This window comes from Mytilus edulis, chromosome 9, assembly GCF_963676685.1.
Source record: "Mytilus edulis chromosome 9, xbMytEdul2.2, whole genome shotgun sequence".
NCBI lineage: Eukaryota > Metazoa > Mollusca > Bivalvia > Mytilida > Mytilidae > Mytilus > Mytilus edulis.
Genome location: NC_092352.1, coordinates 64,125,470 through 64,139,221, shown reverse-complemented (window position 1 = coordinate 64,139,221; position 13,752 = coordinate 64,125,470). Strand labels below are relative to the sequence as shown.

The 13,752-nt window shown below is 32.3% G+C and overlaps 1 protein-coding gene across 7 annotated transcripts in view; it reads right to left on the bottom strand.

Moving 5' to 3' along the window:
* LOC139488808 (uncharacterized) overlaps positions 1-5,884 on the bottom strand; it is a 55,668-nt gene extending 49,784 nt beyond the window's left edge. For 2 of the 7 annotated variants that reach the window (XM_071274732.1, XM_071274736.1), the window contains exons 1-2: positions 5,663-5,884; positions 486-557 (exon numbers count right to left, since the gene is read on the bottom strand). Coding sequence is in view for 2 of the 7 variants with exons in the window: in XM_071274730.1 (XP_071130831.1) it covers positions 5,746-5,764 (19 nt within the window). In the remaining 5 variants the exon portion in view is untranslated. The remainder of the gene's footprint in view (positions 1-485; positions 558-5,662) is intronic. The other 5 variants (XM_071274730.1, XM_071274731.1, XM_071274733.1 and 2 more) reach the window with 4 other exon arrangements.
* Positions 5,885-13,752: the final 7,868 nt, after the last annotated feature.

Sequence of the window (13,752 nt, the reverse complement as noted above, 5' to 3'; positions counted from 1 at the left end):
AATGACAAGGGATGACAACTATGAACAACAACAAGAGATGGGTCTGATTACTTTCAATTAATTGATTAAATTACAATTACTTCGTCATTTAAACGTTTGAATTAAATTAATGATTACATCATTTCTGAAAGAATCTGATTAAATTAATGATTACATTGGCAAAGTAAATATGATTACATCTGATTACAATGAATTTAAAAAAAACACATTTTGAATGATGTGAATGAATAAACGTTTAATACAAATGTATAACTATAGCATTTTTGAGAAAGGATTTAATTTGATATGTTATGAAATAATAGCTTCAAATGTTATCTAATAAACCACAAAAATTGGTTACATGTAATAATAACCTAAAAATTTGCAGCTAACATGGTTTCACATGCATTTTTCTTGTATTTAACAAATGTATTACTAACCAACTACCCACCCACCACCCACACCTGAATTATCAGGGGGAAACAATTTAAAAACAAAAAAATCACCTTTTGTCCTGTAAATTTAACTGTACAACCTGGTTAAGCACATCCTTTGAACATCTAAAATGTGTATATTTTCTGGAAAAAAAAACAAAAAAATGTTTTGTTACATCCAATATTAATTTTTACCAACATTAATACGTTTGTGCATGCATGTAATAAATGAAGACTCATAGTCAGCAATTTCACATCAAGTTACCCGTAAATGAATAAGAAAACAAATTCCAGTAAACACTATAAAAACCAGTGCAATCCACTTGACGTCCTTGCCTGGACTGAGAAATTAAATTCAATATGACCATGATGACATAGAAATCACTCCCGAGTTTGCAAATATTGGTGAAATTCTACAATAAAGCTTCTAAAACTATTTTAAATTCTAAGCATTAAAAAACAAATATGAGCTCCCATGACAATTGTATTTTAGTGCTTTATATTGTCAACTTGACCTGACGAGTTAAGCTCTTTTCAACTGATTTTTATAGTGTTTTTTTTATGTTTTACTGTTACATCCCTGTGTAGATTTTTAGAAGGTTTGGTACCATCAAACAGGTCAACCCCACTTCATTCTGTATGTTCCTGTGTGCCAGTGTGTGGACAAATGGTTGTCATTGGTTGCTGTTTACCAAATTTGTTCTTCATTTATTGTTTTGTACATAAATCAAACTGTTATTTTCTTGTTTGAAATGTTTTATATTTGTCATTTTTGGGCCTTTTATAGCCTACTATAGTAAATAGTTAACATAGCTGTCAATACGCAAATATGCATTGTGCGAAGTGTGTGGGGATCCTGCCACAGGGACTTGTCTCAAAAATTGTTTCACCTATATATATATATACCTAAAATATAATGTTATATTAGGTATACCGTTATAGGAAAATGTTTTTTATTATGGACAGCAGGACATGCCAATATAACTGACAATGAGGAGGTTGATTTCCTTGCAAAAACAACAGCACAGGAAGCCAAAGAAATACAACTTGAGAACAGCGTAGTAACACAGCAGGATGTCAAACACACAGCAATTCAGAGATGGGTCCGATTACTTTCAATGTAATTGATTAAATTACAATTACTTTGTCATTTGTACAATTAAATTAAATTAATGATTACATCATTTCTGAAAGTGAAAGTGTCTGATTAAATTAATGATTACATTGGCAAAGTAATCATGATTACATCTGATTACAATGAATTTAAAAATATAACCGATTTGAATGATGTGAATGAATTAACGTTTAAAACAACTATAGTACTTTTTAGAAAGGATTTTGTTTTATATATTATAAAATGATAACTTCAAACTTCATCTATTTAATAAACCACAAAAGTTCACGACATACATACATGAACATTGAATCACTGGTCATGACCCATTACACTTTGCCATCATTGATATCTGAATTATTTAGCTTCAATTGAATATAGCTTTATAAAGAGTTTGCATTGTCCTACAGCTATATTCAATTAAAAATTGCAATAAAAACAAACCTTAATTGGTTTCCTACCAGTCAATCAAAGTTGACAAAAATCACAATATTAACAAAAGATTATAATTTAGGGTTAAAGAAAAGTATAACATAATTATTACTTAAATATAACAGTTTTTATCAAATATATATATATGAACATCTTTAAATTGTGAATAAATGTACAATAACTTTTACTAAGGCCAGAGACATAAAATTGTAAGGCTAATGATGACTTTTCAACACAGTACTAATAACAGTTTATTTTTTACTGAAGTATACACATCTATAAAATGCTATAGAGTAAACCAAACTATTTTAACATGTTGAATATTTATTAAATAAGAATTACATTTATTGACCATAAACACAGTTCAATTTTTTTTTCATTGTAATCAGAATGTAATCAAAAAGTAATCAGAATTACAGGGTATTTTGAAAAGTAATTGATTAAATTAAATTACATGTAATCAGATTTTTGGCTGATTAAGGATTACTATGATTACTTGAAAAATTGTAATCAATTACAGCTGATTAGTGATTACAATTACAATTACCCCAAGTCTACGCAGCATATAAAGTACCGGTACAGGAGAAAAATGTCAGAGAAGATGGGAATTATCTGAGCGAAAGCCGGGACCTGTATAAAAAAATTACAACTAAAAAGCACTCAATTCTGCATGATTTTCCAACTAAAGGCATTTCTGAATACTCAGCCAACTAACAATTGGCTACACATAACTACACTACTACAAGAGCAGAGTAGGCCAAACCTACGCCACAGAGTCATGGAACTGTGGAGCACCTGAAACCCCTAACCACAGGGGTTAAAATTTTTTGTTACACCTAACTAGCCCAGGACATATTGGCAGCAGGATTTTACTAGCCCTGTTGGAAGAACTGCTAGTCCATCAAAAATGACCTGCTAGCCCTAGTATGCCTTAAAAATCAAGAGTTTGCTGCATAATACAAAGTGGGTGTCCTTTGTTTTTAAGGAGACATTATACACTGTATTTAATAATTTTTGTTGATCTGTTATTTATTCTTTTGGTGCTTAACCTAACTTAGTTGTTCTCACATTCAACATGTTCAAAGCAGACTTTTTATATGCGTGCTTGGGGCAACTAACGGCAATATTCACAGAGCATTGTCTGTTTTTTTCATCATCAACAGCCAACCTTGCCAGGGGAATCAGTGTGTCATAGTTCTGCCAACTTTTCAGGAAGTGAATGCGTGATTTTTTGGCCAAATTGTAAAGATCAAAGAGAAAAAACAATAGATCAAAGGAAAATGACGCCAAATAAGCATGAACATGTGGAAGTCTCGCGCTAAAGACTTGGCAGCCCTTCTGTCCTGGACACTATTAATTTTTTTCTGCGGCTTTTCCCTGTCGTATTAAGCATTTTTAGGGGATGAATTTTCAGCCTCGTTACTCCTTTCATCTACCGTTTTTCGTTTTGGAACTGACGAAGTTCCTGGGGTTCCCGTACTAAGATATTAAGAAATATTATGTTGCATGGTTTCGTGCTCAAGAGCTGTGCAACAAGACAGGTCAATACCAATCAATACATCATACCCCCAAATACCGTTAATTGAAAATCTCGGCACAATAAGCAATGTACAATACCCCAAGCCATGGTATGAGAAATCAATTTTTAAAGTACGAGAATTGCAATCAACACATGATACCAGGCCACCCAGACATGCCAGAGTTATTCGTTCTATTTTTAAAATATGTACAACAGGACCTGTACAAACCAGTTCAAATTCTTGGAATCCCAGATGATTTAATTGAATCGAATTGGCTAATATTGTCATAGAATAGTGATAAAGGGATTTTTCACTTTCTATTTTGGAAACGTCAAGAATTTTTTGTTACTAGCCTGGCGGGCATATCGGATTACACATTTTAATTGCCCGAGGCATAAATGATCAAGTCCCGGGCGTCGGGCTAGTGGATTTTTTAATCCCTGAACCATTTTCTCCTGAAGTGTCTTAAGTGAACTAATCCAAATAAGTATGATGTCTTGCAAGGCTTTTTAATTTTTTCTGGAAGGTGCAAACACACTTTGGGTTCAAATGTGTATGGTGCTAAATTGAAAGGGGGCCAAAGTGAATTGGGCTAAGGTACCGAGATTCTTAATATTTATGAAAAAAGTATGATGCTTTGCTGGGGAGCTTAGCTATAATCCAACACCCCGAAATTCCGACAGTCCATTAGTCCGACAGTCCGATAGTCCGACAGTCCGCTAATCTGACAATCGGATGGTCCGATACGAAGCCATGCTGCTGCAAAGGATGATTGTCTTTTTAAAAGCGTATTAGCATACTGCTGAAACGCGAGCAGTGTCTAAAATTTAAAAAGTGGAATGCATCAATATGGGATATAAATTAAATCCCTTCTTGAGGGAGGGCAATACAAACAGTTAACAGCTTAAATTGATCTCAGATACCAGTAAACAACACCTTGAAAAGGGCCATAACAGGTTAACACAAAAACTTGATGCAAAACCACTTTCAGAACGGTTTCATAGTTATGATTTGGAATGAAATCTTAACTTAAATTGCGTCTATTTATAATACCTTATCATTGCTCTAGCTTGTATGGCAATATAAACCGCTGTACTATCTAGTATTTTTTTGGTTTACTGATTGCCAAAACCTGAACTCTTTGCTGATAAAAGATAACACTTATATGTAAATTATCATAAGGACCTGAGCATCCCTAGTCATAGAATCATCACGACATGACACCAATTATGTGAAAAAGATTGGAATGAAGATGGGCAATGACATAAAGACAGTACGCAGACAAAGCAGATAGCGGTTAAGACCTATGACTGCACGAAATAAGAAAGGCACTTTATTAAGAAACAATGATTTTTTTTTATAGCAATACAAATACACTAACCAAAACATGATTTAGATTTATTCAACACAAAACCGTTGCCAGAATGCCTCTTTATTTGGAAACAATGAAAAAAACATATTGTCATTGCAAGTCTCTTACCAAACCATCAACACAAAAAAATGTTTTAGAATGTCAATTTATTATGACATGTATGAAATAATGAAAAAAAATCGAGTTTTGGTTAGTATATTAATTGGGCAGTAATAGTATTGCTATAAATATGTTTATCATTGTTTTCATAATAAACAAAAGCAAACGTATAGGGTGCAAACAGACTTTTGGTAAGAACGTGTAGGGTGTGAAAGTGAATGGGTCGAATTTGAATCAGAGCGATTATGTTTTAAGGTGAACGGACCCGGATTCCGTTCATTTCTGATTCGTATGGGATTATTGCGGTCCTGTTCAAGACGTCATACTGACTGATTTGTTAATTTTCTGTGTGAAAAAATATACCAATTTACAAAAGTTCCATGTCTATATAAGCATACTTTTTAGAGACAAGTGACCGTGCATCGGACTATCTGGCTGTCGGATTATAGGACTGTCGGACTATCGGGCTGTCGGATTAAAGGACTGTCGGATTATGGGACTGTCGGATTATAGGGTAGGGGTGATCCCGCTTTGCTGTACAATAAAAAAAAAATCAGAAAATCAAATGGTAACTGCCTAACAAAACGGACAGGGATTCTTAATATTTGAAAAAAGTATGCTGCTTTGCTGTGCAATAAAAAAAAATTCAGAAAATCAAATGGAAACTGTCTAACAGAATTTATCTAATTTTTTTTCTAAGTTTACCACTTACTTAGTTTACTTCACTTGTTAGTCAGTACAACTGTACAAAACGATTATAAATGGTCACAATAGTATTATGAAATTAAGTAAAACCCATTATAAGCATCTTCATAAATTCATAGATGGCAAAATTAGTCGCTTTTCATCTTCTCAAAATTTTCAGGAATTTCCAAAACTTGAAATCCCCAGTAAACTCCACTTTTTGCTACGGGTTATCTAAACAACGTACTGCGGTCCCGTAAAATATTATATTTGATTATCAACACATATAAAACTTTACCTGTGCTAAAATAAAACAAACATTTTTTTAATTCATTTATCAATTGAATTATTGATATTTTGTTCGGCATAATGAAACACGTCATATCGTTCTATTATCTAGATTTTGGTATACGTAATTTAGCATTTTTAAATTTTTCCGGTCTCACTAATTAGCGACAACAAGAATTTTAGCGACAACAAGCGTCAACAAGCGACAAGAAGCGACAACAAGAATTATTTTAGCGACAACAAGCGACAAGAAACTATTTAGCGACAAGAAAACATTTTTTTTTTAATTAAAATTAATTATTGCAATAAATATTAAAAGAATATGCAAAAGAAAATAATTTTAGCGACAAGAAAGTTAAAATTGATAGAAAAAAATGAAACATTATTTACATAATATTTTATCATCTATTATGAATAACAGCCAGTATTACGTTTAATTATTGTATTATGAGATTACTTTCTTTGTGTTTTAGAGCATATTATTTATCTTATAACTTGTTTTTTAAAACTCTGTTCGTGCAATATATATTAAGCTCGCAAAATGAATTATTTGTGCATCATTGTCCTGAAAATATTGACACAAATTGTAAAATACAAAGAACTGAAATCAAACAGGAGGAAAAGAAAATTGAAATGTGAATGTTCACAATCTCTTTCTTCCTCACAAATGTTTCATTTCTTCGACGGTCTATCTATATATATATATAATAAAACATTTTAATTAGACATATCTGCTCATATATTTAAAAAAAAACATTAAATACAAATTTCTAATAATCTAATAAAAAAAAAATGTTTTCTTGTCGCTAAATAGTCTTCTTGTCGCTTGTTGTCGCTAAAATAATTCTTGTTGTCGCTTCTTGTCGCTTGTTGACGCTTGTTGTCGCTTCTTGACGCTTGTTGTCGCTAATTAGTGAGACCCAATTTTTCGGCCATTGAACAAGTTTAGCCACGATCGGACTCTCTGATGTCTCGGCCCGTAACCCAACAGTGGTCAAGTAGATTCATCATCGGATCGTCCAAGCTCTGGTAATGGACCATAAATGAAATCTTATCAAGAAGACACTATGCAATATCCTTTTTGATTGATTTAAGAGCCAAGTCTGTGATAAAAACATGCAAAATGGTCCAAATCCAAAATATTCCAATCAGGCTGATATTTTGTATTTTCGATACCTTATATGTAATAACTATTTGTGCAAAATATTTTGAAAAATTATTCAGCCATTATTTGTGTATGTCGAACATTCGATAATTGTCCATTTCTGTTCTGAAAAAGGCCATTTTAAGTCTATTTTAGGGTATTTTGACCAGATTTTTGTTTGATTTATAGAAAAATTACAGCTTAATGATAACAAATATCTTAACAAACACCATGCAGACTTCTAATACGTTCAGGTATTTCACATCCAATTTTTTATGGTAATATTCTTTATAAAGCACAAAGGTGTCAGTATTCACCTCAGAAACTTACAAAACCTTTGAATAGACTTATTAAGAAGGGATATAATTACGATACTGTTGTCAAGTCATTAAAGATTGCATATTTGTGCGTTAATATTGAGTCACTGATAAGGTCTTTGCATCGGAACTAAACACATTTATTCTAAAAACAGTTGTTGGCATGACACGGGTTATGTTCTTCTCATATATGTTATGATGGTATGATACTAAACCCCTAACGGGAAGGATTGTGCCTGATGTTCATATGATGAAATCATAATCTTTCAGTCAGTTTAGTTGAAGTCTGGAGCTGGCATGCCAGTTAACTGCTAGTAGTCTGTTGTTATTTATGTATTATTGTCATTTTGTTTATTTTCTTTGGTTACATCTTCTGACATCAGACTCGGATTTCTCTTGAACTGAATTTTAATGTGCGTATTGTTATATGCATTTACTTTACTACATTGGTTAGAGGTATAGGGGGAGGGTTGAGATCTCACAAACATGTTTAACCCCGCCGCATGTTTGCGCCTGTCCCAAGTCAGGAGCCTCTGGCCTTTGTTAGTCTTGTATTATTTTAATTTTAGTTTCTTGTGTACAATTTGGAAATTAGTATGGCGTTCATTATCACTGGACTAGTATATATTTGTTTAGGGGCCAGCTGAAGGACGCCTCCGGGTGCGGGAATTTCTCGCTACATTGAAGACCTGTTGGTGACCCTCTGCTGTTGTTTTTTATTTGGGCGGGTTGTTGTCTCTTTGACACATTCCCCATTTCCATTCTCAATTTTACCTTAAAGTGAAAGGAAATTAGGATAATTCAAAAAGTTGTGACATTTCTCAATACCCCTACTGACAAGTTGAAATTGCATGGTTTTGAAAAAGTGCCAATTTAGCAAAATTTGTATATTTTTAAAGGCTTGAATCTTGTAAGATCATGTTTTATTTAAAAAAAAATGTAATTTTTCATGAAGATTATATATTTTCTACAAAATGCAAGAAAATGGTGCTCGGCAAATGATACCTTCTTACAATAAAATAATAATTAAAGATAGGCATGATGGCAATTTTGCCGAATTTTTGATTTTTTTTTATCTGTTTCAATAGAAACTTTTCTTCAAAAGTATGTGATAGTCAAAATATCAGAAAAATAATGACTGAACTAATGTTTACTGGTTATATTAATTGAATAAACCAAGTTTAACTTAGTTTGAATTAGAAAATATACGAAGTAAACCCGGTAAAACCCCTTTTTTGCCTTTTTTCCCCCTAAACTGAGCATTTTTACAATATGTTCAAAATATAAACTTGTTCCAAAGAAAACTACTTTAGAAACTTAAAGATGGGCTGTTTTATTTACAATACTATGCAAACTCATCAGGTAATATCATCATGAGTTCTTCACAATTTTAGCATTTTATAATATTCTAGTTTTTAGACGCTTTTTGTCTAAATTCAAAGTGGCCACAATTGAGTTCAGTCGTAAATTTTTAAAACATGTTGTATTTGATAATGATTCATAAAACTATATATTTAACATATAAAAGATAGAGTTTCAACATGAATGCAGCCCCTTGCAATTTAGACAAAAAAACTATCGTAAAAGTACTAAAAATTCTAAGCACGTTTCTTCAGATGAAATCGGAGTATTTTCTTTTCTAAAATAGTATGAAAATGTATACAAACTGCACAGCCTTGTACATTCATGTTATCTATCTCCAGAAAAGTGGAAGATTTAATAGTTTTGTGAATATCATAGAATTGTGCCTCTTACCTAGAAAAGTGCTATATTTTGTATATTGTGATAAAGCTTTATGCCAAATATAAAGAGAATACTCCTAACAGTTCCTGATAAAACTGCAACTGAAATTTTGTGACGCTGGCATGAACCAGTTAGTAATCCCTATGTCAATTCTGGGAGAACAGTAGACATAACAGTAATGTTAAGTTTCCTCCTAGAATGTAATCTCTTGCAATTTGAGGCTTGGGAATAAGACATGTGCAAGATACAGTTGGCCTATTACTACCATCTGAGACAAACACAAATATTTCAAATTGCAATAACCACATGTAATAAAAACAAATATACACAGATAAATGGTTAAACTGTTTAGCAGACATTGTCATTAAAATCATCGGGATATGATTTTACTGTTTATATAATATTATGGTGGTCTGCCGTAAAGAAAAACGTGCAAAATGGTCTAAATACAAGTTTTTAGTCATGAATGTACATGATGAAGGTATTAGCAAAAAAGAGTAAAAGTTTGATAGATCTGAAAAAAATTAGCATAATAAGGTCATCAATATCTATTTTAACTAAATATCAAACAATTGTGCAGCATCAGAGTTGAGAAAATTTTGATAAAAACAAGCATTCTGTGAGTAATGCATGGCAATACATAGTCCAAAACCCGTTACAAATTCATTGTAATGGAACAAAATTTTAAATTGCTCTATAATTTGTCATGGTGTAAACTACATAAAATTATCGAGACAAAATCTTCAAGCATAACGAAAAAACTTGTTGAATTCTGACTATTTAAGTGCATTTTCTATGTCCAAAGACCACAACTCTGCACACAAATATCAGACTGGAACAAAATTGAACCACTAAATACCAAAGAAAAGACAATTGAACATCCAAAATGTCATTTTGTCTTTAAAAAAATAAGTTATTTCCGTTTGAACAGAAATCTTCTAATGAGTAAGTAGTTCACCAAAAATTTAATTCTAGAGAAAGGGCTTAAACTGAAAAAAGAGAAAAGCTTAAAGCGTGAAAAATAAATTTGACCTGTAACTTGTCATGATAAATCAATAAGCCAAATATCAAATCAAAATCTACAAGCACAAAAAAGTCTGATTTGCCGAACTGACAGATAGACAGGCCACTGACAGACAGACGCAGTGCAAACCTAAGTCCATTTCGACGTTAGCCGTTAGGGAACTAAAAAGCAAAATCACAAAGTATCAACAAACAGGAAAGAGATGCTCTTTGGAGAGAGGACATTCAAGATAATTTTGGAAAAGCTTTCAATTTTTGAAGAAGTAGGGTCACCTCAACTGTCTTTCTTTTATCTGGATTTAATTTTTCACATACGCTCTCATCGACACAACTTTCTAATCTAGACACTCAATAATTGGTTTCATTCCAATCAAAAGTTTCAAAGAGGAAGATATTTTGAAGAACAAGTATGTTCACAACTCTGTTTCATATAACATGCTTTTTAAAAGACTGTCATATGTGAAAACCAGGTGCTTCACAGGGCGCAGCTTTATACAACCGCAGTGGTTGGACCCTGACAGTTTGGGCAAATTAAATTTGGTCACAATGTTCAAGCTTGATGCTGTCTGAATTTGGATTGTAATTGAATTTATGACAAAATAAAGGTTTTTGTTACAAAATAAATGTTGTCAAAGATCAAACAAATCTATTGACCAATACTGTATACTGTGCAATTGAAGATTTCTTCTTGAAACTTTTCAAAATTTGAAATTTGAAAAATTCTGAAAAAAAAGAAATCCCTTAAAAAAAAGGTAAACAAATCCCCCTTGTAGTACAATTACAGGAGATCCATACACTTAAACCCAAGTTATTGTTTGGAAACTAGAAACATGCTTCTTTTAGGCCCTTTTTTGGCCCCTAATTCCTACATATTTTGGGCAATTAATCCAAAACTTAATCCCAGACTCCGATTTGTTATATGAAACATTGTGGTACAATTATAGAGATATCCATACAATTACACACAAGTTATTGTCTTGAAACTAGAAAAATGCTTGTTTTTGACCCCTTTCTTCCTAACTTTGAACCCATAACCCATTATTTAAAATGAATCCAAACCTTCTACTTGTGGTTTTAAACATTGTGGTACAGTATCAGAGCAATTAAAATACTTATACACAAGTTATTATCCTTAAACTATAAAAAGCTTCTTTTGGGCCCCTTTTGGGCCATAATTCCTAAACGGATGGGACCATCATCCCCGAAATCGATCCCAACCTTCCTTTTGTGGTATTGAACCTTCTGAACAAAATCATAGAGATCTATACACTTAAACTAAAGTTATTGTCCGGAATATAAGTCTACTTTGATCAGTTTGAGTTAAAATATTAAGGGGCAACAACTATTACATTTAGTGCATTTTATAGATATTTTGGGAGCATTCTTTACTAACTTCCCATTATTTGCCAAGCTAAATTTGTTTACTTGTCTTAGAACTGATATGCACCTTTAAAAAAATCCTAAAAGTTAAAAATAATAAATATGATCTTGAGAGAAAACACCTACTGAGTAACTGTACCACATGCAAGTTATCTTATACATCTGTTGCACGAACCTCTCTGACAACCTGCTAAAAGGTAAAAAAAACCTCAAAATGCATTTTTTTAATGATGTTCTTTGCAAAATATAACAAGATAATGTTATATTTAAGAGATGTATCAATTATCCAGACCTTTAAAAAGTACCTAAATATGGTGATTATTTTTGCATTTTTTTTTAATTACTCACAAATATGCAAATAAGGCTGTTCCAAGTCAGGAGCCTCTGGCCTTTGTTAGTCTTGTATTGTTTTAATTTTAGTCTCTTGTGTACAATTTGGAAATTAGTATGGCGTTCATTATCACTGAACTAGTATATATTTGTTATGGGGCCAGTTGATGGATGCCTCCGGGTGCGGGAATTTCTCGCTACATTGAAGACCTGTTGGTGACCTTCTGCTGTTGTTTTTTTCTATGGTCGGGTTGTTGTCTCTTTGGCACATTCCCTATTTCCATTCTCAATTTTATGTTAAATGGAAAATAGTGTGAATTAAGAAACATTTTTTTTAATTTTTACTCCTAAATAGCCAAAGATTTTGGAAATATATATAATGTTGCAAAGTTGTAATTACCAATTTGGACGAAATATGAGATTTTGCATTGTTTTATGGCAGACTGGCTCTTAAAAAAAGTTTATTTGTATAATCTTAATTGCGTAGTAGTACTATATATGACAAATCAACCGTAATTTAAACATGCTATAGCAGTTTCACGTTGGCAAACTAAGGATTTGTCTTTGAATCGTAAGATGACACATAACACAGCCATGCTATATCATATGCAAAAATCCACGGGATTCCAATCCTTCTTACTATACAGATACTTGGACAAACTAAGAAAAAAACATAATACAATATTTTTATTGTCAATCAAGTACGCCCTTAAAGAGCAGTATAATTACAAACAATTTATTACAATGATTATTATTAATTTTTAATGTATACAAGTGACAAAATATAGAATAAAGAAAATAAACACAAAAGCGAAATTAAAACCGCAGATATTTATACATGCATATATTCAACATGTAAAAATGTTATTCAACTGTTTATGGATACCATTAGTGCCGTAAAATTTAAATTTGGTCTATGAATGATTCACTGGGTCAGCAGTTTCACATTGGCAAACTAAGGATTTGTCTTTGAATCGTAAGATGACACATAACACAGTCATGCTATATCATATGCAAAAGTCCACGAGATTCCAATCCTTCTTACTATACAAATACTTGGACAAACATGGACAAACTATAAGAAAAAAACCATAATGGCGTGATTTTTGCCAGATGGAGCCGATATAGTTTCAGCTTACATCAGAATGTATACCGAATATGGAAAATCTAAAATTCCAAACAGAAGTCCAAAGGCACATGGGAGAAAAAGAAGGATTTTTTTTTGGCAAAGGATGCCAGGCCTAGCATTCTCTGTGTTTATATGCAATTTTATATGATCTAATCAGTGTCCCTCGTGAAATAATGTCCATGGACAAAATTTCCTATGAAAATATGTTCTCAGTTATGAAAAAGTGTCCATGGACATGGACATTATTTAATCAGTTTATTACAGGTAACGGTAAACTGGACCCCTGTTGTGTTCACTTATCGCTACACTGGTGCGAAGCTATAGATGGAACGGCGGACCCGTTTAATTAACCTTTTCGCTGCCAAAATTTTTCAAAGTCCAAAATAACGTTACACCTATGACGTTGCTAAATTTTACTACAACGTCGACGAATGACATTGAAAACCTTGTACAAATGCAGTGTAAACGTTACGCTGCACACATCTGTCATCTTCAATAAATCATGAGTCAAGTTCAAAATATACTGAATTGATGCAAATTTTGTTTGGCATATACTAATGTACAAACTACTTAATTCTTAATATTCAAAAGTAAATAAGATTTTTATAATTATAGGCTACAATATTCTGAATATGTGTGAAATGTAACGATTACGAATATTAGTGAAAGAGATCTGCATTTACCCTCGATGCCTTCTGAGAATCCGTCCACAGAATTTTGATTCAAACCTATCGTCCGGAATGCGGTTCGATAAAATTGCTCCC